A 24,227-nucleotide genomic window follows, 5' to 3' on the forward strand; every position below is an offset into this window, starting at 1 on the left:
CTTGAATCTGAATGTATGCACTGAAATGAATTAATTGCTGAATGTTAAGTTAAAAATTCCGAATGAGCTGGAAAATACAGAAATTTTCACCTGAAAACAAAAGTGCAGAACTTTTGAAAGCTGATGTTCACACAGAAGAAGTTGGAAAAAAGCTAAACATGTTTAAAATGTAAATAATAAAAAGATGAGTAATGACAAAAGAAAATTTAGAGTCAGAAAACCTCTGAATGAATATTAAAAGTTCAAATTCTTCTAATTGAAATGAACTTAAAAGATGAACAAAAATTCTGGAGAAAATACAAACTTTAATATACAGCATAATGTTTTTCAGACATATACACATGTGTATATCATGTTTAATAGTATTACATACATCAATTTGTTTTGTATGTCATAGAAAATAACATAAAAATCTTAAGTCATATTTTACAGCTTCTTTCTGAAAAGGACTAGTAGAATAAATAAAAATAACTAAATTAAATAACTAAATAAAAAATAATAAGCAAGATATGAAATACATGAAAATTCAACTTTTAAAACCACAATCCTGAACCTTTAAATTGTGTTGGTTTCTTAGAACATGGCTGAACAGCTGTTTCTATCGGTCTACTTAATCTTCTGATCTGTCTACACATCTTTTTATTACTCATTCTTTTTTATGTTTTAATGTAAACAGAGTCCACACAGTGGTAAAAGAGAACTGTATAGAGATTTTTGAGTAAAGTCAAATGAAAGCGTAAGGTGGTGACACAGTTTAACACATGCAAATAATCAAATAAACACATTAGTCCTTTTTGTGAACATGGATAAATAAGTATCAATACAGCATTGTTCAGCCATGCCACTAAATGCTTTTTTACACATTGTTTTAACCTGGGCTCAGACACAAAGTCCCAAAATTAGTTAGTCCCTGACTTTGAGTTGTGGTTATGACTAATTATTATACACAAGGCTTTATCTATCTGAACTCTAAGGACACAAATATGAAAAAAAAAAACTATACTTACCAGCTGATACCCCACACTACACACTAGGTGTGCCATGTGACCTGAAACTTTGGTACAAAATCATCATAATCATTCTGTTAACACTGTTTTTTAACGCTGTTTGTGTTGCTGTTTAGCAGTTTAAAATGTTTTAGATTGGATTACATGGAATGAATTTGAATTTTCTTGGGGGGTTTTGTGTGTGTTTTGTTCTTAGCAGATTTTTTCTTCCATACTGTTGAATTCCAGTTACCACATTTCTGGTCATATGACATCCCGAGTGCCCACTTAAAAAAAATCCCCACAGTTAATTCAACATTAGAACAAAATAAAAATATCCATCCATCCATCCATTCGCTTCCGCTTATCCTTTCCAGGGGGCGCTGGAGCCTATCCCAGCTGTCATAGGGCGAAAGGCGGGGTACACCCTGGACAGGTCGCCAGTCTGTCACAGGGCCAACACACAGGGACAGACAACCATTCACACTCACATTCACTCGCACATTCACACCTAGTGACAATTTGGATTAATCAATTAACCTATCCCCACAAATAAAAAAATAAAAATATGTTAAAGAAAAAAAGGTTTGCTCTGTGATGAAATACTAAATAAGCATACATTGTACAGAGCACTAACAATGACAACAATCCTTTAGCCTGTTGATCAGAGAGAGGCAGTCATTATGTCCATTTAAAACCTGTAATCACAGAGCACAATGTTTCTGTGAAACTATGAAGTCCCATATGATCCTCATCATGTCCAGTGACTTCAGAGTGGATCCTCCCTGTCATCCGGCCAGTGTTTGATGTGTGGCAAGCAGCACAGAAGCAGGATAGCTGAGGACTTTAAAAGAAGAGCAGAAAACAGGAATATGTAGTTGTAAATGTAAATATCAGTGATACTTGTCTTGTCAAAGGGAATAAAATAATGAAAATGTTAACTTACACACTCATTTAGGGAGGATCTTGACACTGCACAGAGGAGGCACAGTCAGTCTGACAATGATGGTGATCTCCAGGGATGTTTTCCTGCAGCAACATTCCTGCCAACTGGCCGTATGATCCAGAGTAGTTGGTTTGTAATGAACAGAAAGGTGTATATGTTAGGTAGTGTGCACTCAGAGCTGGTCCTAAGAAACAAACACATCCTGTAATAAACTGAATACCTGTAGTAGTGCTGCTGCAAATATGAAGCCCTTCTATCATGAGTGGTTTCAAAGAAGGTGTTTTGGAGGCTCAGTCACAGAAACTGTGCAGTCTGTTCAGTCCTGAGTGTCTCGGCTCTGAAGAGGATGGATCACAGAGGGAAACACCTGAGTACAGACATTACAATACACTCTAACACTCCTAAGGTCAAGTGAAAACACAATTTAAACACTTCACAAGGAATGAATACATGTTTTCATGGAAATAATGTCATTAACCCTTTTTGTTGTTAGTAAATCTCACCGACTGCTTGTGGGACAAGCTAGAAGGAAGACTTATCACAGAATCTCTCCTGTGCTCCAGATGTGAAGTCTCACGCTCTGATCGTATGGCGATGAAGATGGTGATGATGAAGTTTCTCTGATCTGTGGCATTACAGTTTCTGGCTGCTATGTGCTTCACATTGTTGGATTTTACATGTGAAGCTTGGAGAAGACACAGGAGGACTGTGTCTCTCTTAAAAAGAAAAAAAAAGAAAAACAAAGGAAACCTAACAGGAAAGGAAACCCCCCCCCCCTCGACTCCCACCGTACCCCCCCCCCCCCCTCCCACTCAACTCCCCAACCTCACACCATCAAATGTCTATACAAATGTAGGGTATCAGCTGGTAACAGAAAGCAAGTGTAACATATGCACTACATATGTAACACTGCTGAAACATTTCTGGCCAGAAATGTGCAGTTATCAACCCAGACCCACCCTGATGATTGCACTGGCCAGAAACATGATAAAAGCTCATAAAAATTTATGTTTCATAGAAAAATTTGTCCAAAAATATAATTGTGTACTTTTGAAAAAGTTTAAAGTTTATAACAAACCAAAATAATAATATTTTTGTAAATATTATTTCAAAATAGAGGCACACATAAAGTGGCTTAACTGTCATTATTGCTGTAATTAGGTTTGTTTGTTTGTTTGTTTGTTTGTTTGTTTGTTTGTTTGTTTGTTTGTTTTTTTAAAAAGCAACCTTTAGTCATTATTGTTCTCTCAGAAACAATGAAGAAGCTGTTGAACATTTATGTGTTGTGTAGGCAATCCTCTGGTCCACCCTCCCTCCCTCCCAGCCACAGTGAGACTGGGGCAGCCTGGCAGGATGTTGAAGCCTGGCTGCAGAGAGGATATGCCTACACTGTTCGTTTCAAACTGCTATATTTGATTTTTCTGACATTTATAGGTTACTGTTAGTGAATTTTAGATTTTCTGTAATAAATAAAATTGTCATCTTTTACTGATATCATTACTTAATTCATGTAATTGTATTTTATGTAAACAATTCAACCATTATACTGCAATGCAGAGCGTCAACTTTTAAATATCGCTCTACTTTCTTAAGTCATTCAAAAATATAGATATTACTTACTGTATTCAAAGATCTAGATCATGAATCATCACAGGACAATACACAGTATACTGGGTCATGGTAACTATGGTATGTCTTCATGACTCCAGAATGGAGACATCGATCTGACTGAGAAATGAAAATTAGGTCAAGCAGTGTGTTCTTCTCTGTGGTAGGGGCAGTGATGACCTGTGCGTATCCCCTAGACTCAAACAGCTCCAGGATTAGTTTGTTTGCACTGGATAAAACATTCTCATTAAAATCACCACAAACTATGATGGGATGACAGTCCATGATCTCCAATGAGTCTAATAGGCTTACCAGGTTTTTCAGGAATGGCCTCAGAGTGTAGTCTGGAGGTCTGTATACAACTGCAATCAGAGCACTGACTGGTGCTTCAACCTTTAAAGCCAGAAATTCAAGGTCAGTTACATTATGGATGTACTGTTTTTCATGCACTTGAATGTCACTTTTCACATAAACAGCAACTCCACCACCACTTCTGTTTGCCATCTGGGGAAAGTTTGTGTAGGACAGGTGTCTGTTGCGTTTGAACAAATTGTAATTTTCCAAGTGGAGACTCTCTGCGACAAAAGAGCCCCGCAGGTGTGTTTCTGTTAGGCACAAAACATCTGCTAGACACAATTCATGGTGACTTTTGATGTCATTAATGTGAGCTGGCAGTCCCTCTGTATTATGATGAACAATGGTGAAAACCTCTGACCTGCTCAGTGTTTGCCTCACGTGTAGAAGAGGCATCATGTCATCAAGGTTGGCTTGTCTCATGTTCTCAAGCGCTGCAGTGATTTCTGGGTTGGTGAATATTTTTTTCTCCTCCATATCAAGAAGATACAGTCCACTGAGAGACGTCACTCTACTGACAGCTACGTAGGCCATGCCGGGCTCAAAAATGCTCTTAAGAGAGACAACAGCTGATGTAGTTGTCATACCCTGTACCTTATGTATTGTACATGCAAAGGCCAGCTTCACTGGGAACTGTCTTCGTACCACTCCTTTCTGCTTCAGATTCTCCTCTGCTCTCTCAATGTACACCATATCGTCTGCTGGTGTGCGGTTATTCTTTCCAGATGTCTCATTATCCATTTTAAGTCCAAGCTTGATGATGTGTTGGTCATTTTCAGAGTAAACTACTCTAAGTAGTATTCCAAAAGCTCCATTAACCAAACCATTTTGTATGTCAATGTTTCTGGTGAGCATGACACGAGCTCCTTCTGCAACTTTCAGTGTGTCTGGTAACTCGTTTTTACCTCCTTTCAATGGTCTGTCTTGAAGTGCCATTCTGCCAGTTCTAGGATCTTTTCTATAATCATCTGCATGGATGTCAATGATATGAGTGTGGAGCAGAGCCAGTGTTGAAGAGTTGTGTGCATCCACTTCTTTATTAGTTGCAAAAATGTGCAATGCATCAGTCGGACAATGGGCTGGTTCAGTTATGGCCTGTAACAACAAATTTCTATCTGCTTCGCAAAGCTCATCCAACTTTCCTTTTACACGAATTCTGTTCAGCATCTCAGCAAAGACAACATCATCTTTCTGACGCATAATCTCAGTCAGAGTGATCATCTGAAAATGCTCCCGCCACAGGTCGATCTCAGACGGGTCGTGCACACAGAGAGGTTTAGACTGTCGCACTGGGGGTAGCTGATAGAAGTCTCCGACAGCAATGACTGACATGCCTCCAAAGGGTCTCCGAGTCCCTTTGATCTGTTTGAGTCTTGCATCTACATATGCAAACAGATGTCTTGACACCATAGACACTTCGTCAATGACGATTATTTCAGCATTCAAAAGTTCTGATCTGACTTCATCCAGCTGATTGCCAAGTCCCTGAATGGGAGGTTTTAAGCTTCTAGGCAGCTTGAGAAGAGAATGCAGTGTTGTTCCAGAAATGTTAAAAGCTGCAGTCCCAGTGAAAGCAGTTAACAGGACAGTGGGTTTTGATATGTCAACGTCGTCTGCATATCTGGGCACTTTGCTCAGTATCTTAGATGCTTCTGAGTAGATGCATTTGATAAGATGTGATTTTCCTGTTCCAGCACCACCATTAATATAAAAGAAAAACTGCTCTGGATTTAGAGCACAGACTCTTTTAATGCACCAGTCTCTAACTGCATAAAATATGCAGGCTTGCTTCTTATTCAGATTTTGAAACATCTGACGTAACAATGTGGGATCAATAGCAGGGGGTTCCCTGATGGCTCTGACTTCTGTTGAAGCATCAGCCTGACGGCTGTAGTCGGGCACATCTTCCTGTTCATTTTCATTGTCTCGCTCTCTTTCTTGTTCGACAAGTGGCAACCTTACGAGATCTGATTCAGGTGCCAGATTACACCATTCGTCAGTCACACCTCTGTTCTGCTCATATTCCTCAACAGCGCTCTCGATCTCCTCACTGTTTTTCTCATATTTTTCTCTGTTTCTTTTGACAATGTGTTGCACGTACTCAAGATGGTCAGTACCTGGTAGCTGTACACAGCCAGCACCATAGAAAGCCTGATAGGTTGGCAACGATGGTGTTTTCAGTTCGTGGTCTGAACGATGAGGAAGGTACAGTTTAAGCAGTCTTCCGTAATATTGCTCTGGATGTTTTTCTTGTGAGCAGCGGTGAAATCTGATGATAGCAGGCTTATTGTTTTTGCGCCTTTGCACAAACCCCATCTCATTGAGAAGGGGCAAAACATCTTTACCTTTTTTCTGTTGGCCATAGACAATCCTGCAAGTAGCAGCAAAGTCTGCCATGCACATCTCCTCATACTCTGGTGTTTCAGGTCTGGCTTTGTATTTGTCATTCAAAGATGTCATCCAAACATTGGAAGACTCAGGTGTTGTGTTGTCCAGAACTGACAGGGGACGACTCATTTTCACAGGATTATCATCAGTTGGAATGAATATTACAGCACGTGAGCATTGCTTCATGTGAAGACCACATGCACGAGCAACACACTCCTGTGCACTGATCTCTCGCTTCTTTGAATATGCCTGCATGACGGCTCTCATTTCATCGCACTCATTTACACTGTCCTTATGGGAGTTCTCAATGACAGTTTTCAGGTACTCAGATAGCCCGCCCTCTTTTTTTGATATATATTTCATTAAATAATTTGCAGCACCAAAAGCATCTAAAACAAAGCTTATGTCGATATTACTGTTCCAGGCTTCAAGCAGATGTGGATTATAGCCGTTTATCCAAGAGTCTTTTGGATCACGCTTTAGTATGATCGTACTCCTCATGTTCATTTTATTCAGGTATCTCTCATATTCTGCATGTGTCAACTTGCATCTTTCCAAGAGCTGCTCTAAACTCATGGAAGCAGTTTCAGGTTCATTCAGCAGCTGGTTCAGTGGTCTGAGCTTGTTCTTTGCCGTTTCTACTTCCAGTGCATCATCCTCACTGGGTCTTGTGATCATTGTCTCATTGCAGGGTGGTTTGGGAAAACCAAAACGGCACCCGGAGCTTAAACTCCTAAAGCACGTCTTTGTGTGGTTCTTACTGTGTTTTTGCACTTCTGTTACTTTTTTGTACAGTTCAGGTTGTTTATGTGGATCAGGCAGCTGAGCTGTGATGTATTTGTTTATAAAATCAAGAACAGTTTGCTCATCATCCTCCTCAAACACAGGAGCACCTTCTACCCACAGGAGGCAGTGTATGTGTGGGCTTCCTCTGTGCTGAAACTCAACTCTGTAAAAGTAGTCAATGACTTTGCCAAGTGGCTCTGCAGGAGATAAGAGTAAATCTCTGAATAATGCTTCAACTCTCTTGTCAAACATGCGCATTGTTGTGACAGGATTGCTTCTCAGGATGTCACACTTTGCTGACCAGTCGAGTCCTTCAAAATTCACTTGTTCACCTTGCTGCCTTGTTATTGCCTCGATCACTTCAGGCCAGCGCATTTCAGCAGCTGAAAATGTGCAAAAGAACGTGGGAGTTCCCAACTGTCTGATCATGGCAAAAAGATCTCTTGTTGTTTTCTCCCAATAGGCTGGGGTTCCTCTCAGAGGCTGCATGAATCTCACTGCATCTTTATTTCGCACCAGTTTCTCCACCTCATGTTTATCTTGTAACATGCCTGAGGTTATTTTTCTACCATCTCTGGTCAGAGGCTTTGCCTTCCTTAACTGTACTGTCATGCTGGATGTAGCCAAGTGTATTTCAGTCACAAACTGTGCAAAGAATAAATAGTTTGTGTCTTTGGCAAAACGATCATCAATGCAGAAAAGTCTTGATTTGAAATACCCACTGGGGGATACTTTGATCAGCCTTCTTTCATCAAGTGTGTTTTGGCCTGTAGGAAACTGCACAGGGAAGGCCATGGCCTCCAGTTTAGGTGTTTTGAAAAAACTTATTGGATTGTTTCTCTCTGCAGGAGCAACAGAGTAGATTCCTTCACTGAAACATAATATCTCCTCAGCCACATCAGGGGGCTGCAAACAGGACTCGAGTGCAAAACCACCATTAGTCAGTCCATCTGCTTGCTCTGAATCATCTCTCATCTGTTCATGCGATTGTTCACCATCACAGGGTAACATGTCAATGTCCTGTTCATTTATATTTTGTGCTTCACTCAGTGCATTTTTCTCACAGCTGTCAATTTCCATTAAATCAGCCTCATCATAATCGTCCTCATTCATGTTTTCATCATCATCATCCTCATCATCTTCATCAGGAAGAGTTGGATCACACAGCTCAGCATCATCTCTGATGCTCACATCCTTATACTGTGGATGAATCTGCTTGAGTTTATGCAGTGCTTGCACAAGTTTAGACCAGCTTACAGTCTGAAACAGCTGATGACCTTTGTAAGACAAGCGTCTCTTCAGTTTCACTCTGATCACCTGAGAATTAATTCTCAATCGAGGTAGTGTTTCAACAGTTTCCTGTACCTCTGATGGGACACAGACCACATTTCCTCTAATTGCTCTTTGTCTGCCTTTGGGAAGAGGAATGATCTTGGCAAATGGTATGCACTTGGCTATGAGATGTCTCTCCAGTATGTTGAGATCAGAAAGTTCAGCTGGAATATCAGCAAGATCCAACTTATTGGCAACAGCAAGCGCTGGCATGGATCCATTTTTAAGATGATCGTGGCAGGTGTGACATATCCACTCTCTCTTTCTCTCATCAGGCACTTTGCACTGCTCATTTCTGCAGTTTTCATCACAAACATGAACAAACTTTCCTGTCAAACATGTTGCAACTACATGTGGGTTTTTGAAATACTTTGACCTTGTGCAGGGTCGCACTTGGTTTGGAAATGAAGCCTTGAAGCATACAGTACATGGGTATGATGGTCCAGCTTTGATTTGTGATTTGAACACAGATATGGCCTCGTTGATCACACTGTTGTCACTCTCTTGGGTTTGTCTGTTCACCCATCTGTATTTCCTTTTTATTTTCATTGCACATCTCATGTTGTGCATAATCCTGAATGCAAGATTACTTTGATACCTGTCTCGCATTAGTTGTTTCATTAGTTGTCTGTGTCTTACTCTGAATGCATTGTCACGTGCATAACGCTGAGTCACTCGAGATCTCTGTCTCTCTCTGAATTCAGGGTTTTCTTGATACCTTTTAGTTATATAGTTTTTTTGTTTTTGTCTAAATTCAGCATTGTCACAGTAGCGTCTTTTAATATATTGTTGTTGTTTCTTTCTGAATTCATCGTTCTCACAGTAGCGTCTTTTAATATATTGTTGTTGTTTCTTTCTGAATTCATCGTTCTCACAGTAGCGTCTTTTAATATATTGTTGTTGTTTCTTTCTAACTGTAGCATTCTCAGAAAAACGTTTTTTAACATATTGTTTTTGTTTCTTTCTGAATTCATCATTTTCACAGTAACGTCTTCTAATATATTGCTGTTGTTTCTGTCTGAATTCATCATTTTCACAGTAACGTCTTCTAATATATTGCTGTTGTTTCTGTCTGAATTCATCATTTTCACAGTAACGTCTTCTAATATATTGCTGTTGTTTCTGTCTGAATTCATCATTTTCACAGTAACGTCTTTTCATATACTGTTGTTGTTTTTGTCTAACTTCAGGATTGTTTTTATATGTCTCGCTTGTGCAAGATTTTTTCTTTTCTTTGTAATCTTTATTTGAAGCATACTTTTGTTGTTCTTTCCTTTTTTGGTTTTCTTTTCTCTGATTTCTGGGTTTCTCTGATGCCATTAATCTTCTTTTCATTTTGTTCCTTTGTTGTTTATTAACTTTTTTCAGTTTTTGTAAAACTATATCAGAAAGGTCACAGGCAGCAACATTTGTTATGGCAGCATTTGATTGACATGAAAAAGCATCACTTGATGGAAGGAAACTTAATTCACTGCATAGTTCTTCAGTTGGTATATTAGGAGGTTCATTCTGATCTTCATATGATGTGAACTGAGTCATGTGGACTTCTTTTTGTTTCACCAGTGGCGTACAAATGGACATTTGACAAAAGATATTTTCAGTCGGATCAGTGGTTGTGTTTCTCCTTGGAGTAGAGGGGTTTGCTTCATCAACAGTTGCATCAGAGTGAGTAGGTGCCACAGCAGTGGCAGCTGTTGGTCTGCAGACTGTGTCTGTGATAGTATCACTCAGGTTGACTGTGCTCATACTGTAGAACTGCACAGGCTTCAGTTCATAGTTACAAGAGGGTGATATCTCCATCATTTTATAAGAATCTTGGATCCTCTTAATCATGTCACTGAGGAGTGTGAATTTCAGCATCACTGCTGTACCACGATTACGTGACTGTAGTAATAGAGGAAGACCACTGGGTGTTCTGGAGTGTGGATCAAAGAAACCATATTTGCCTGATGTGGATCTGAACACTGCGATACACAATCCACTCATAATCAATAAGGCATACTGCACATCTGACAACAGGCAGCTCAGTCCTGCTTCTAAGCTGAGAAAGGTATCTACTGCTTCCTCTGGAGGTTCTTCAAATGTCCCATACCGGGAAGGCTGTGTCATGTCGACATCATACATAGACCAGCGAGCATCAACTTTGTCTGGCAGCTCATCGGTTGCCAAATGAATATTTTTAGGAAATCTTTTCTTGGCCTCTTTGTACATCACATCACCTTTATCCAAGACCAGATTAAGGTCAGCTGTAGTCATGTTTTCATTCTCATGAAGGAATGCAAGAAATGTGAGTGAGTTGCATGTGCACTGCTTGTTTCTGGAGTCTCCATATTTAGGATGTGCCTGGCTGCGAGATGCACAGACAAGTGTAATAGAGGGCTGGTTTTCAAGGTTCACTCTTTCTGCATGAGATGGTCCTGCCACATCACTGTGACAGCCTCTTTTCAAAAAGTCAGCATAACCCACCTGTGGGGCACTTGACACCTCATGTTGTTCATTAACTTTATGCTGCAGTCCACTCTTTACAGCATCAGCATAAGATACCTGTTGTACATGTGCAGGAACATGTTGACCTGCCTGTTTGACACTGTCAGAATTGGTCTTTGTAGACACACTGTCTTCTGCAGAGCTCTGAGGAAAATCAAACTCAGCTTGTTCACATGTTGGTACTTTTTGAAACTCATGAAACTTTTTCCAGCGTTGTTTTGCAGCTTGTGACTTTTTCTGCTTCCTTGGCATTTTCACACACCTGCAAGTGTTTCTTAGTCTTTAGAAAATATGTTCACAAGATAAGAGTGGCACACACCAGGAGATGTTGTCTTTGTTTTTATATTTCAGTTTTTATTTGTCTTAAACAGTTGTCTTTCGTTTGACAGTTTGTTCTTCAGTTGAGAGAATATTATGCACTCTCTTTATTGGCTTGGCATTTTTCAGCAGCAAGCCAAGAGTGAAAAACAGGTAGAGAGAAAATTTAGAAGAGAGAACAGGCAGAGCAGGAGAGACACGGCTGGGAAATCACAATCAAACCGTGAATTAGTTTTCTTTGTTTGTTCAGTTTGTTCTCAGGTAGAGGCAATATATGCACTCTTTATTGCTTTAATGGCTTGGCGTTTTTCAGCAGCAAGCCAAGAGTGAAAAACAGGTAGAGAGAAAATTTAGCAGTGAGAACAGGCAGAGCAGGAGAGACACGGCTTTAAATCAAACCGCAGATTTTTCTTTGTTTGTTCAGTTTGTTCATAGGTTGAGGCAAAATATGCACTCTTTATTGCTTTGTTGGCTTGGCGTTTTTCAGCAGCAAGCCAAGAGTGAAAAACAGGTAGAGAGAAAATTTAGCAGAGAGAACAGACAGAGCAGGAGAGACACGGCTTTAAATCAAACCGCAATAAGATTCTTGGTTTGGCAAAATTTCTCACAAACCACAGAGTGAAATACAGATGGAAAGAAGGCAGAGACAACAGGTGGAGCAGGACAGAGGATAGAGGGGTTGGGGGGTTGGGATGTGAGAGAGAAGACTGGAGATCTGGTCCTTGTTCTTCTTCTGCACACTGTGAACAAAAAACAAGAAAAAAATTATTTTATTAAAATGATATAACATGGTAATTGTATGAACTAATTGTGACTACTGAAAAAGGACAAAACAAATATTCAAGCTAAACTGTTGTCGGCTGCCATGTGCAAAAAGTTGCATAATTGGGCACTTTTTAAAAGAATAAATATTTAATTAAATTCAGCAATAATATTTTTAAATACAAATATGATTGAGTGAATCATTAATTAATCACATGTAGTGTGACTACAAAAATGTACGAAAAAAATATTTTAGCCCAATTGTTAAGCTGCACTTATGTGTATTTATTATAAAATTGTGTTTAAAAGGTCTAGCACAAAGTTTGAACCCATCACTTTACATCTTATATTAGTCAGATTATTTTATTATTTTGGTCTACTTCTCTTACAGTATGTGCACACCTACCAGGCAAAGCACAGTGTCAGTCAGGTTCCTGAAAGTGTAACACGAGAAATAATACGTTAGTTGTCTGTACAGTGTTATCAGACTAACAGAAATACAAAGCCCACACGACATGATACACTGAACTTCTAGTCAGCAGGGTAATTATAGAGTAATATAGCACACCAACTGATACAGCAGCCATTTTACAATTCAAACTAATTAACTGAAGTATTGCCACTTATGTAAGGCTACTGTTAGACTGTTACTAGCCTTAGCATTGCTGCTAGCGCTAGCATTCCGGCTAGCATTAGCACTTCAGTTAGTGTTAGCAATGCAGCTAGCGTTAGCATTGCAGCTAGCGTTAGCAATGCTACTAGCGCTAGCACTCTTACTGTTAAAACTGAGCCACAATGGCAATAATAAAGCTCATTTCTTACTTTTGTCTCACTGACCGGCAAGAAATATCACAGGAATATTATTTTTGTCAGTTAACAAGTGCTAAGGCTAGTGTTAGCACTATAGCTAGCGTTAGCATTGTTGCTAGCATTAGCATTGTTGCTAGCATTAGCATCGAAGCTAGCGTTAGCACTGCTGCTAACAGCAAAACATCATAAACGTATATAAATGATAGCGAAGGTTATTCTTTTTTCTTTCTTCTTTGAATTCTTTTTAACTCTGTTGGACTTGATATGTGAGTTTAAATGTCAAACATGTATTTTTTCCATCATAAAAATAAAACACTGCAGTACTGAGTGTACTGTACTTACCACAGCAGAGAGCGAAGCGGAATGACGACAGTTGGTCCAGTGATAGGTTAAAAACAGATGAGGCGTTCAGGTGGTGCTTGGAAATTTGACCATCAGTTTGAACAGCAATAATGAGCATATACATGTCTGTGTGTTGGTCTCTGTGTGTGACAGACATAGAGAGATAGAGGGAAAAAATACACTATACTAGTGTACAAATTGGTACTTTTTGCCCAAGTATAAGCGAATGAGTGACATACAGAAAAACAGGGCAACTGGCATTAAATGAGCAAATAAAAAGTATTAAATCTTGAACTGTTTTGTGGGTTTTATTTTAAGACTACTTTGAGTGTATTCGTGGGGAGATAAACTATACAGACTATAAACAGAAACATTAAATGAGATTAGATTAGTTAAACGTTAGTTAAAAGGTGGGGAAATTAACTACAGACCAATAGATGCTGAGAGCTTTAATTATCCAGTCAGAAAGGATGATTTTGAAGTCATCAACTGACTCCAACTGCCCAGATCTGAAAAACCTTTGTGCCAATCACAATGCTCTACTTAGTTGGCATATACTAACTAGTGACAAACTATTAATCTGTGGCAAAACCCTGTCAAATCTGTCTTATTGTACTATTGAAAAAGTTAATCTTACTACAATCTAACATTTTTAGGTTTAACCTTGGCAGAGTGAGAGAGAGCTCGTTAAGCAGGCAGGTGTGAGCCTGGTTGCTATAGTAACTGCACCCAATGGCTCCATACACACGACACAGACATGCACCTCACTTTTGCTGCTTAAAATGAACAGAAAAGTCAGGCCGAAACAAATTCTTCCCAAATGAAAAGTACATGTCGTGTTGACAAAATTCTTTCACCGTGAGCGACAGCAATGTCTAGTCTACTGAATTCTCAGTTTTCATGTCTGTGGAGTTTATTATATGGACGTGGTGACAGTGGAAAGACACCATGCTCTTCTGATTTTCAAACGAACCTTCTGAGCCATTTTAACATTAGAGTCTATGGAAGAGTTGGAGGGAGGAGGCTGTGCATTGGTGACATTTATGAAAGAACCGTAACACCTAGTACAATAGTAAACACATTGGATGAAAGAGGACAGCCATGGCTACGTTTTGAGGGTAAAATCATACCTGTAGAGCAAACGCTGTGGACACAGCAGCAGTTTTAAAAAAGATTTTAAGATTAATTTTTTTGCTCCTCTCACTCTAGCAGTTGAGCTGTCTCACTCTAGCCCCAACATTCCGTCCCATACACACCCATTATAAACTCTGAAACGGCTGAAAAAACATCATGAAACTTAAACTGGAACTGAAGAAAAAGTATAATAGATATTGAAAAGATAAATACAAGTTGAATAGTTGAATGTCTTGTCTTTGTTTTAAAGTTTGAATGGTGGCTCTATGTCAATGTATGTGGAAGTAGTAAGAGTTTAAAAATGAGTAAGTTGAATGAGAATTTGAAGGGTCTCCCCATTGAAATACATTATAAATTTTTGTTGAATAAAGTTGAATAAAATTAAAAATATAAATGTTAAAAATGAGAAAAATAGAAGCAGTCATGTCCAAAAGAATAGGAATCTAACGGTGTTTGAATGGTTTTTCTAAGTTGAACGGTTTTGAAGTAGTAGGATTATAAAAAACGTACGGAATAGATAATAATAATAAAATAGAATAATAATAATAAAGATTAGAAGAACAATACTGTGAATGCTTTTCAAGCATTCACACTAATAATAATAATAAAATATATAAAATATACAGAGTTGAATATGTGCAAAACAAGTGGCATTTATATGCAGTGTGGAGTGCATAATGTTGAAGTTCCAGTAGTGAAGCTGAGGTGTCTATGACGTGTTCAGCAGTCTGATGGCCTGATGGAAAAAGCTGTCTCTCAGTCTGCTGGTACGGGACCGGATGCTGCAGAACCTCCTTCCTGATGGAAGCAGTCTGAACAGTTTATGGCTGGGGTGACTGGAGTCCTTGAGGATCCTCCCCGCTTTCCTCAGGCACCGCTTCCTGTAGATGTCTTGGAGGGAGGGAAGCTCACCTCCAATTATCCGTTCAGAGCACCGCACTACTCGCTGGAGAGCTTTGCAGTTGTAGGCGGTGCTGTTGCCATACCAGGTGGTGATGCATCCAGTGAGGATGCTCTCAATGGCACAGTGATAGAAGGTCCTGAGGATGCAGGGGCTCATGCCGAATCTTTTCAGTCTCCTGAGAAAGAAGAGGCGCTGCTGCGCCTTCTTCACTGTTTTGTTTGTGTGTACTGACCACGTAAGATCCTCAGCCAGATGTACACCAAGGAACCAGAAGCTGCTCACTCTCTCCACAGCAGCGCCGTTGATGGTGATGGGGGTGTGTACTTCTCTGCACCTCCGGAAGTCCACTATCAACTCCTTTGTCTTTGCGACGTTGAGTGTGAGATGGTTGTCTTGACACCAGTGGGTCAGGGCGCTGACCTCCTCCCTGTAAGCCGTCTCATCACCGTTGGTGATAAGACCCACCACTGTAGTGTCGTCCGCAAACTTCACAATGATGTTGGAGCTGTTAGTGGCTGTGCAGTCGTAGGTGTAGAGTGAGTACAGGAGAGGGCTCAGTACACACCCCTGTGGAGCACCAGTGTTCAGTGTGATGGGGGATGAGGTGATGCTGCCCAGTCTGACCACCTGGCGTCTGTCAGACAGGAAGCTAAGGATCCAGCTGCAGAGGGAGCTGCTCAGTCCTAGATCCTGCAGTTTCCTGTCCAGCTTCGAGGGAACGATGGTATTGAATGCTGAGCTGTAATCTACAAACAGCATTCTCACATACGTGTCTCTCTTCTCCAGGTGTGACAGGGCAGTGTGTAGTGTCAGGGCTATGGCATCATCAGTGGACCTGTTGTGGCGGTATGCAAACTGTAGAGGGTCCAGTGAGTCGGGTAGTGCAGAGCAGATGAAGTCCCTGACCAGCTTCTCGAAGCATTTGCTTACGATGGGGGTCAGGGCTACAGGTCGCCAGTCGTTCAATGAGGAGATGGTGGAGGATTTGGGTACAGGGACGATGGTGGCCATTTTGAAGCAGGCTGGGACTACAGACAGAGAGAGGGAAAGGTTGAAGATGTGTGTGAACACTCCAGCCAGCTGAGCCGCGCATGACTTGAGGACGTGGCCGGGAATCCCGTCCGGACCAGTAGCTTTGCGCGCGCTCACCTTCCTGAAGCACTTCCGCACATTCCATACTCTATACGCTTATAAGTCACTCACTGAATGAATGCATGAATAAATGAATGAAAGTGTTAATCTGGAGGCGGAATGTAGGTCTCACAGTCCAAGTCACTTATGCAATGATCTGTTGATTTGCACGTCAATGCCAATAAAATTTGTTACCCATGCAAACAAGAGGTGACAGAGATGATAGCATCTCTGTGGGGTTATACTTAGTAAAAGTGGCATTTTTAGCTAAATGCTCTGAAACTCCAACCTGATGCAATATAATATAGTGTTCAGGTACAACATACCTAACCAGTTTGATCCTAGACCGTGATCTGATCACCAAATCCTTGCTTTCCTTAGTGCTGCTGAAAGTCAGTCATAAAATCACATCTGGAACATACGCTATATTCCACTTAAGCTGCAATTTAAGTGATCTCTGTTTCGATTTATGTCTTCCAGGACTTCTGCTAACTTATGAACCTGATGCATTTGCTACTCTTCACACTTACATAACAGAAAATCACCCATAACGCTCTGCCATGCATTCATAATGTTTTCCATTTCTGCACTCTGTGTGTTTTGGCGTACATCACTAATATTTCAAATAGCTAGGAGGGGAATTTATTGTCTTGGGAGCTGAGGTATGACACAAAGCACAATGTTTCTCATGCTCCACTGCTTCCATAAAATCACTGTTTACTCATTTCTTTCTCGTGGGTTTATTTTTTTTCTTTTTTTTGTTTTTCCATGGATATAACGGCTGTCAGCTGTGGGAGTGGTATAAGCAGGGATCAGAAAAACGCTAAAACAGTGCAATCCATTTCGACGTATTTGCATAAATCATTTCCGGACAATGCAGACTGAATGAATGAATTACTGTAATAGAAAATGTCACAACTGTCATGACTGTCCTTGAATCTCTCAGGTTACGGGTGCCGAGCGCTGCAAATATGAAATTGCTCATCAGATTGCAGGCGTCTTGGTCGACAATGCCAATAAACTTTGTTACCCATGCAAACAAGAGGTGACAGAGATGATGATCTCTGTGGGTTATACTTAGTAAAAGTGGCATTTTGAGCTAAATGCTCTGAAAGTCCAACCTGATGGTGGTACTAGAGGAAGTGTAAAGGGATTAACCTTGACTCTTCATCTAGCACCCAGTATGCAATGATCTGTTGTGGAATGTGAAAAACACGAGTGACGTGGGAGGATTCGTCCCCTGGGGACTATGAATGTGTGTAAATATGTTACTTTAATCATGTGGAATATAGAGGTTGATGATTTCAATCACTCTCTTGTCACATGTTTTCTCTGTTGTCTCCTAACTGACATAAAACAAACCTTCACTGTTTTGTCAATAGAGGTTAAAATAAGTCAGATGTTTCTGTTTCTGCGTAAAGACGTTTAGTTGTATAATTGTTATTGTCTTACAGGGGCTGCCCCTCCCTGAGCCTGTATCTTCTGATGGTTTCTTCCAACTTAGTATCACGGCAAAACCTGTAACAGACACGCTGGTCCACCGTGTTTTATGCTTTGCCTCTCCAAAGTGTGAAATGTACATGCATGCAGGAATTGCATTACCGGCAGGGTGAGATAACATATTTAAAGGCATGAAGTCGGTACTGAGTAAAAAACGTATAAAGTGCATTCCAGAGTCCTTAATCGCCAGAAACTATTAAGCTAGGAGGCTAATATGTATCTACATGTACATGTGTTAAAATGTCCGTGATTATTTTCATTTTGGCCTGAAATAAAACATCTTCCTCTGCTGTTACTGCATCTTACTGCATGTGTGTACATTTCACGTTTTGGAGAAGCGAAGTGTTAAATGGGCACGATGGACCGGCCTGTCTATCACACACTTTGCTGTGATATCGGGTTTTTTCTTCCAGCTATCACCAAGTGCTTGATTGTAGTGGGTTGTCTGGTTGTTGAGGTTTTCTTTGTTGTAGAATCTTTATCTTACAAAATAAGGCACCATGACATGACTGTTGACAGAGGAGGACTGCTGTAAATAAATTAAATTAAATTGAATATGTGTCCCTTCTGTCTTATTTTGTTAGTTGAGTGAACGCTTGTAGTGTGTTTTTTTTTATTGTGCAGTTAAAACTGCACGTGCCTTTGACTGCTCACTCGCTAACTTTCTGTCATATTTGATATCTGCACGATTGAACCTTCCAGTATCAGAAGATGCCATTTGCTGGTAAACTGTCCAAATTTAAATGGGTCTCTTCCAAGATATTGGTAATATTTTATGTGCAATAGCAGAAAGCTTCTGAGTGCCCTTGTGTTTGTCTTTTATGTTTTTAAAGAGATCTCTGGGAACTCGGAGGACATCCCTCTAGTGCGCTGGAGGCAGCAGTGGCTGGAGAATGGCACTCTGCTCTTCCACATCCATCACCAAGACGGCAGCCTGAGCCTCCCAGAACCGACTGAGGATCCAGCCAATGTCTCTACGAAGGAGGAGCTCCGCATCCTGCACATCTCTGTGATGGTAAACCCTCAGTGCTAAAAAGAGCTAAAACTGGAAAGTGCTATGTTATATTGCTGTTCATTTTCTTTTGACACATATAAGAACTTTTTAATTGGGCAAAATTTAGCAAAATGAAAAATGTTGGTGGAAGATTTTTTTTCTTTCTTTAATTAAAACTGACATGAGATCAAATTGATGAAACGACATCACTGTTTTTTCTTCTTCTCTGAAACAAAACGACTCCGAGATCTGTCTTTTTCTGATAAGATGGCACATTTTTTTGTTTTTGCTTCCAAATGAAACAGCACAACCCGCATATTTCTTTTCTGAAAAAGCAGACAAATCTTGTAGATTTCTGTCATGGTACGATGACTGTTTTACATGCAACAAATCCCCCCCAAGCCTCCCTCTGTCTTGCAGTTCACTCTGTAGTATGTTGAGGGTTTTTTTTTGACCCAATATATGTGATATCTCAGTCTCCACCACAGTCACATGTCTGCCAGAGTTATTTAGATCAAACATATATTAAGCGCATGGCGCATCCAGCCTGCTATAGGGTAAGGATGTGTTTTATGACTGTAAAGGCATGGATGGGGTCAAAGTGGACTTTTAATGATAAAGAAAAAAGGGTATTTACTGTTAGCCATTTTAGTGCTATATAAACTATGGCAGCAAAACATATACTTATGAAATTCTACATTTCACTTGCAAAATATAGATTTTTGCATGCTTACACTGTATCAAACCTTATCTGCTCTGTCGGCAGAGAAGGAAATGAATCCTTAGATCTCACAGCTTCCTCTTCTTGCCTGAGGAAATGTATATTTATTAGATCTTAGATATGCCACACCTACTCCCAGTGCCCTTTTCTAGCCCAAAGACATTACAATCGTGCTTTGATGGATGATATGTATTTTCAGACATTGAAAGCATATTATAGCTGCATACACAAATGATTAGTCAGCTTGAGAAGACTTTTGCCAGCAGCTATATCTGCTGAACGGAGGCACGGAGCTGTGCTTCAACACCCGCTGAATGTCATTGACCTTCAGACCTTAATATAATGACGGATAACTGACTTTGACTTTCCTCTGCATGTTTTACATGTATTAGCAAACATCAAGTCCATCTACAAGGTGCGCAGGCTTCAGTGATGACAGCATTTTTATGTGGAAATTAGATAGCCAGGGTGCCAGTTCTGCTTCTCGCCCCTTTGGTTTTCCACTAATCTCAGATTTTTACTCCCTGCTCTATCTGCATTTCACATCCCATCAACCTCAGGTCCATGTCTCTGTGCTCCGTGCTCCGCTCATTCCTCATCCTGAACGAGCTGCAGCGGCAGCACTGCCACCGGGGTGTTTTTCATGAAGGTGTGGGTAGAGAAGGATTAGCATGCAGATATGAGCAGACCATGGAAACAGATGGAAGTGGTGTTGCCACTGTGCTGCCCGGGCCCCGCTGCAGCTTGCCACCCGGCTGGAGTCCTCGACCTATAAATCCAAAGCTGTGTCATTCGTTCAGCTCCTTATGGATACAGAAAAGATCCCGTGAAGGCTGCTTTACAGGCTTTTTAGCTCAACCGCACACCTGTAACTGGACCTGCTCCTGTTGTATATCACAGGAGACCTCAGGTTGGAAGCACTCAGTACGCAGAGCAGATGATGTCTAAATAAAAGCAGCAAAAAAGACACTTTCATTAGATCACAGCCAAATGTTTAGAAACGATTCTACTCTGTGGTGATGCAATGAGGCTGCAGCAATGAAAAGAAGAATGATTCACAGTTTAGCTCAACCTTGGTGTCACATTTAATGCTTGACTTACCAAACCAGTTGCTGGGATCAAGTGACATTGAACACTCCAAATAGCTCCTAAAACTCATGTTGATAACTCCGTATCGCTTGGTAAGATGAGTATATCTGTGCCAGACCTGCATCAACAAGAGGCATGTCAGACTGTTGGATTAATGTGTTTCACAGAGGTGTAAACAGAAACATTTATGAGAGTAGGGGGACGTCCTCAGATAGTGCCTTCCAGCTGCAGATAATACATACGTGCTTGTTCGCTTTTTACCCCTCAGCCGTAAAAGATGTCGGGGTATTGTCGTCCTCCTGCTGGGCGGGCGTGGACACCCGGGCTTGTAAAACTCGAGAATGAAGTGACGTTTCAATTTGATACCGTGGGTGTATCTACTAGAAATCTCGAGTTCGAATCACTGTGACCTCGACCTAAAGGTCAGGGTTTCTGAAAATCTTGTGATTGCAATAACTTGAGAACAAGGCGATGTAGGTTTTTGAAATTCTAATTTTGCAGTCTAATGACTGCAGACCTCAGTCTTAAGTCTGATCTCCATGTGGACAAACGAGGTTGTAAAAGAAAATCAACAGTTTAGCCTGATGATGTCATAATAAGTATATACAAGATCGACTTTGGAAGCGTCTCAAATCTGCATTCTTTCCAAAGGCCCGCAGAAAGTGTATCCTGTGGTTGCAAAATTCATATTTGTCTTACAGTGCTATCTTTTTACCAGACTCATGAAATTAGTTGAAATTAGTCCCAGGTCTGCACAATTTAGCCAGGTCAGCTCAGCCAGGAATGTCCAATTAGCCACAGTTCATTGCTTGGCCACTACACCACACCGTTGAGACTGTTTATACCTAAGAAGGAGGATGGGGTGGTTGTTGGGGGGGACTCCATCATTTTAAAGCTTGAGGATAAGCCAGGCTTATTATGGGTCTGATCCTAAAAGGCAATCGGGTTCAATGGACTGCAGCAAAGTCGGGATCTGAAGCCACAGGAACTTTTTTTTCCCCCTGACTCCAAGTGAGCTATAATATTACGGATTATTTCTGACTATATGGAACAACACGAATGAATTTTCAGTAGTTTAGCCGGTTTATTTTTCAGTCGCTGTGTTCTAAAGTTGGAGGTTTTCCTCATGGAGGGTTCAAAGCTTCTCCCCATGCATTCGCATCCAACAAGGTGACCACAGTGTCCTCCGCTGGCTGTGTGCTGGTCATCCATAATAGATGACTAACCTTGTGCATGTCTGTATCAACACCAGGTGAGACACTGGCAGTTCAAACACATGTCCTCAACTTCAGCTTGAACCCTACAGGCACAGACAGCTTCAAAGTAAACTGCGATACTCAGATGAAGACAAATAAATACCCTATATATTTAAAAAAAGATGTGTTTAGTGTGGCATGTTTGTTTTATGTGTCAAGACTCTTAAGCTCCAGTGTATCATTGCTATACACATTTCTCCCTTTTTAATTTCCAAATTCTAATAAGCTGCTATTTTGCCACAGGGCCTCAGTGGATCAATCCAATCATCACATACAGCACAGAGGCATCCAGAACAAACTGAGTCAATTACATTGTATAAATGCCTAATATTCTCAAGCTTAGAGGTTAGATTTGATGTTTTTCCCCCCGTGAATCTCTCTTGGCTCTATTGTTTTTCCTCAGAGGCCATAACACAACTTTTTAATTTGAGCAAGCATCATAGTGCTGCCTGAAAAAAAATGGAGAAATCAAGACAAAAAGTTAATTAGTAATGAGATAAAGTGGAATTAATTTGTTTTCTTTCACAGATAGAAGCAAATCGTTGGGAAGGTTACTGACGAGGTTAGTTCTGCTGGGTGGTCAGCAGGTGTGGACAGATTTTGTTTACCTCACCTGTGTCGAAGGCCTCAAGGAACACATTTCCTTTGAAGTTATTAGGAGGTTTTTATTAGATTCAGAGTGTCAGAGCTCTATGTTAATGGCAGCAGCGACTCAGGCTAAACCTTCGTTTGGGTCTGACTGAAATAGGCTCTCCAGTAGACATTTTTCATGCTTACATCATTATCAGTATTAGGATGGCCAACTATTTCTCTGAAAAGTACTTTTATTCTTAAACGCTTTTGCTAAATTGCATTGGTAGATCTGTTTTCAAAAAGAAAAAATGTAATGATGATTGTTTCTGATGTCAAGCTTGTGTGTGTGTGTGGGGGGTATTTCATGCTTAGATTTGTGTTTTGTCATGCAGCTAAGATATGAAACTGAGAAGATTAATTCACAATTTCCCACAAAGAGAGACTCTATTAAAAAAAACCAAAATCCAGCTGTTATATATTACATATTATTCCAAGACCTTTAAGAAAATGGGTTTCAGTGCTTGAAATTTTCTATTGCAGAACTACACTATGAGAGATGACTTTAATAATACATAATCCACAGCTGAGGAGGAGGTTGTTATTTTTCCAGTAAAAATCCAGCCCCACTTGAAAAAAAGCAGATGAACAAACATGAACGTCAGGTTCTATTGGAGGAGGAAAAAACCTGCAAAAAACTCAAAGAAAAACCTGCACACCAAAAAATGGAAAAAAGGATTTGAGGATTTTATCAGTTGTCCCTTTGAGAGTGAAGGGTTACAGCCAGTCAGTACAAAGGTGTTCCAAGTGGCCATCTTTACTCGACATTTCTTTTCTGATGGGAATGTTCACCTCTGGGGTGAAGGCGCCCACATCTGTACGGCGCAGGGCACTGAAAATGCTTTGATGAGTCAGCAATTAGAGCAAATCTAAACCCAGCTGATGAGGCTCTTTAATCTGTCTATGGGCAGACTGGTTCTCCACTATGGGTGGGATGGCTGCAATGCGTCAGCTAGCAGACATTTTTAGCTGCGACTAAAAATGATGTTCTAAAAAGAGCAAGGTGGAAAGCACACCAGATGTACTTTAACTAGGAAAAATGAACTGTCATGTGGGAGCTCCATCAGAATAAACTGAAATAAGCACTTGATACAAGCCTGAACACATCGTGCGATGGACATTAACCCTCAAGGAAATAAGACTGCAGGTCCTACTGTGGTGAGGGTAATAATGTGGAAATAGGAGAGAGAACAACAATGCCACTTGAGGAACTCCACCACAGGAAATATTGCTTTAACAAAACTTAATTATCAGTGGATAATAAAGGCACACAGACCCTTACCAGAGAGGCAGACTAATTCTAACAATTTATTCAACAAAACAGAAGTCAATTACGAACAGTGTTGAAGCTGCTAGGATGGAGAAAACGGCTTAGAAACAATCACAAATATGATCAAATGAAAAAGAAGGTTTACTATTGTATAATAGGTAAAAGCTAGCCCACTTGTGGGGCATGCTACACTGAGGAGTACCCAGTGGTGCCTCACTGCAAACACAATGAAATTAATCACATGTATATCTGTGGGGAGGGGAGCTCACCAAATATGCCTCCCAGCAAGATGATGTTCTGCCTCACTAAGGAGAGAAAAATGTCTAAATGAAAACAAAGGGCCACAACTAGAATGCTTCTGAAAGAGCACAAATGAAAATAGCATACCGCACACACAAGCAACTCAGTTAGAGAAAATACAATAGAGAAAATTTGTGGTAAATGCATAGAAATGCAAAAGTCTTAACCTGAATCGCAAT

The 24,227-nt window shown here is 40.4% G+C and overlaps 2 protein-coding genes and 1 long non-coding RNA gene across 11 annotated transcripts in view; 1 reads left to right on the top strand and 2 right to left on the bottom strand.

The window, feature by feature from the left end:
• astn1 (astrotactin 1) overlaps nt 1-24,227 on the top strand; it is a 494,478-nt gene that overhangs the window by 116,399 nt on the left and 353,852 nt on the right. For all 8 annotated transcript variants that reach the window (XM_024806023.2, XM_024806024.2, XM_024806026.2 and 5 more), the window contains exon 2: nt 18,622-18,803. In XM_024806023.2, the coding sequence (XP_024661791.1) occupies nt 18,622-18,803 (182 nt within the window). The remainder of the gene's footprint in view (nt 1-18,621; nt 18,804-24,227) is intronic.
• On the bottom strand, nt 1,370-7,386 carry LOC112436563 (uncharacterized). 2 transcript variants are annotated; one of them, XR_003025148.2, is made up of 4 exons: nt 3,853-7,386; nt 2,153-2,269; nt 1,933-2,036; nt 1,370-1,830 (listed from the first exon to the last, which is right to left on the bottom strand). XR_003025148.2 is itself a non-coding variant. In XM_076876920.1 (2 exons), exons 1-2 carry the CDS (start codon nt 7,324-7,326, stop codon nt 3,909-3,911), a joined length of 3,096 nt encoding a protein of 1,031 aa, XP_076733035.1. In that variant the 5' UTR covers nt 7,327-7,386; the 3' UTR covers nt 3,864-3,908. The 2 variants fall into 2 exon arrangements, 1 of the variants encoding a protein (XP_076733035.1); XM_076876920.1 differs by lacking the exons at nt 1,370-1,830; nt 1,933-2,036; nt 2,153-2,269 and having other exon boundaries at nt 3,864-3,933; nt 4,256-7,386.
• LOC143413629 (uncharacterized) lies at nt 11,310-13,909 on the bottom strand. Its single transcript, XR_013094246.1, has 2 exons — nt 12,374-13,909; nt 11,310-11,945 (listed from the first exon to the last, which is right to left on the bottom strand). It is a non-coding gene; the product is annotated as an uncharacterized LOC143413629 (long non-coding RNA).

The sequence above is a fragment of the Maylandia zebra genome, linkage group LG18 (assembly GCF_041146795.1).
Source record: "Maylandia zebra isolate NMK-2024a linkage group LG18, Mzebra_GT3a, whole genome shotgun sequence".
Classification (NCBI taxonomy): domain Eukaryota; kingdom Metazoa; phylum Chordata; class Actinopteri; order Cichliformes; family Cichlidae; genus Maylandia; species Maylandia zebra.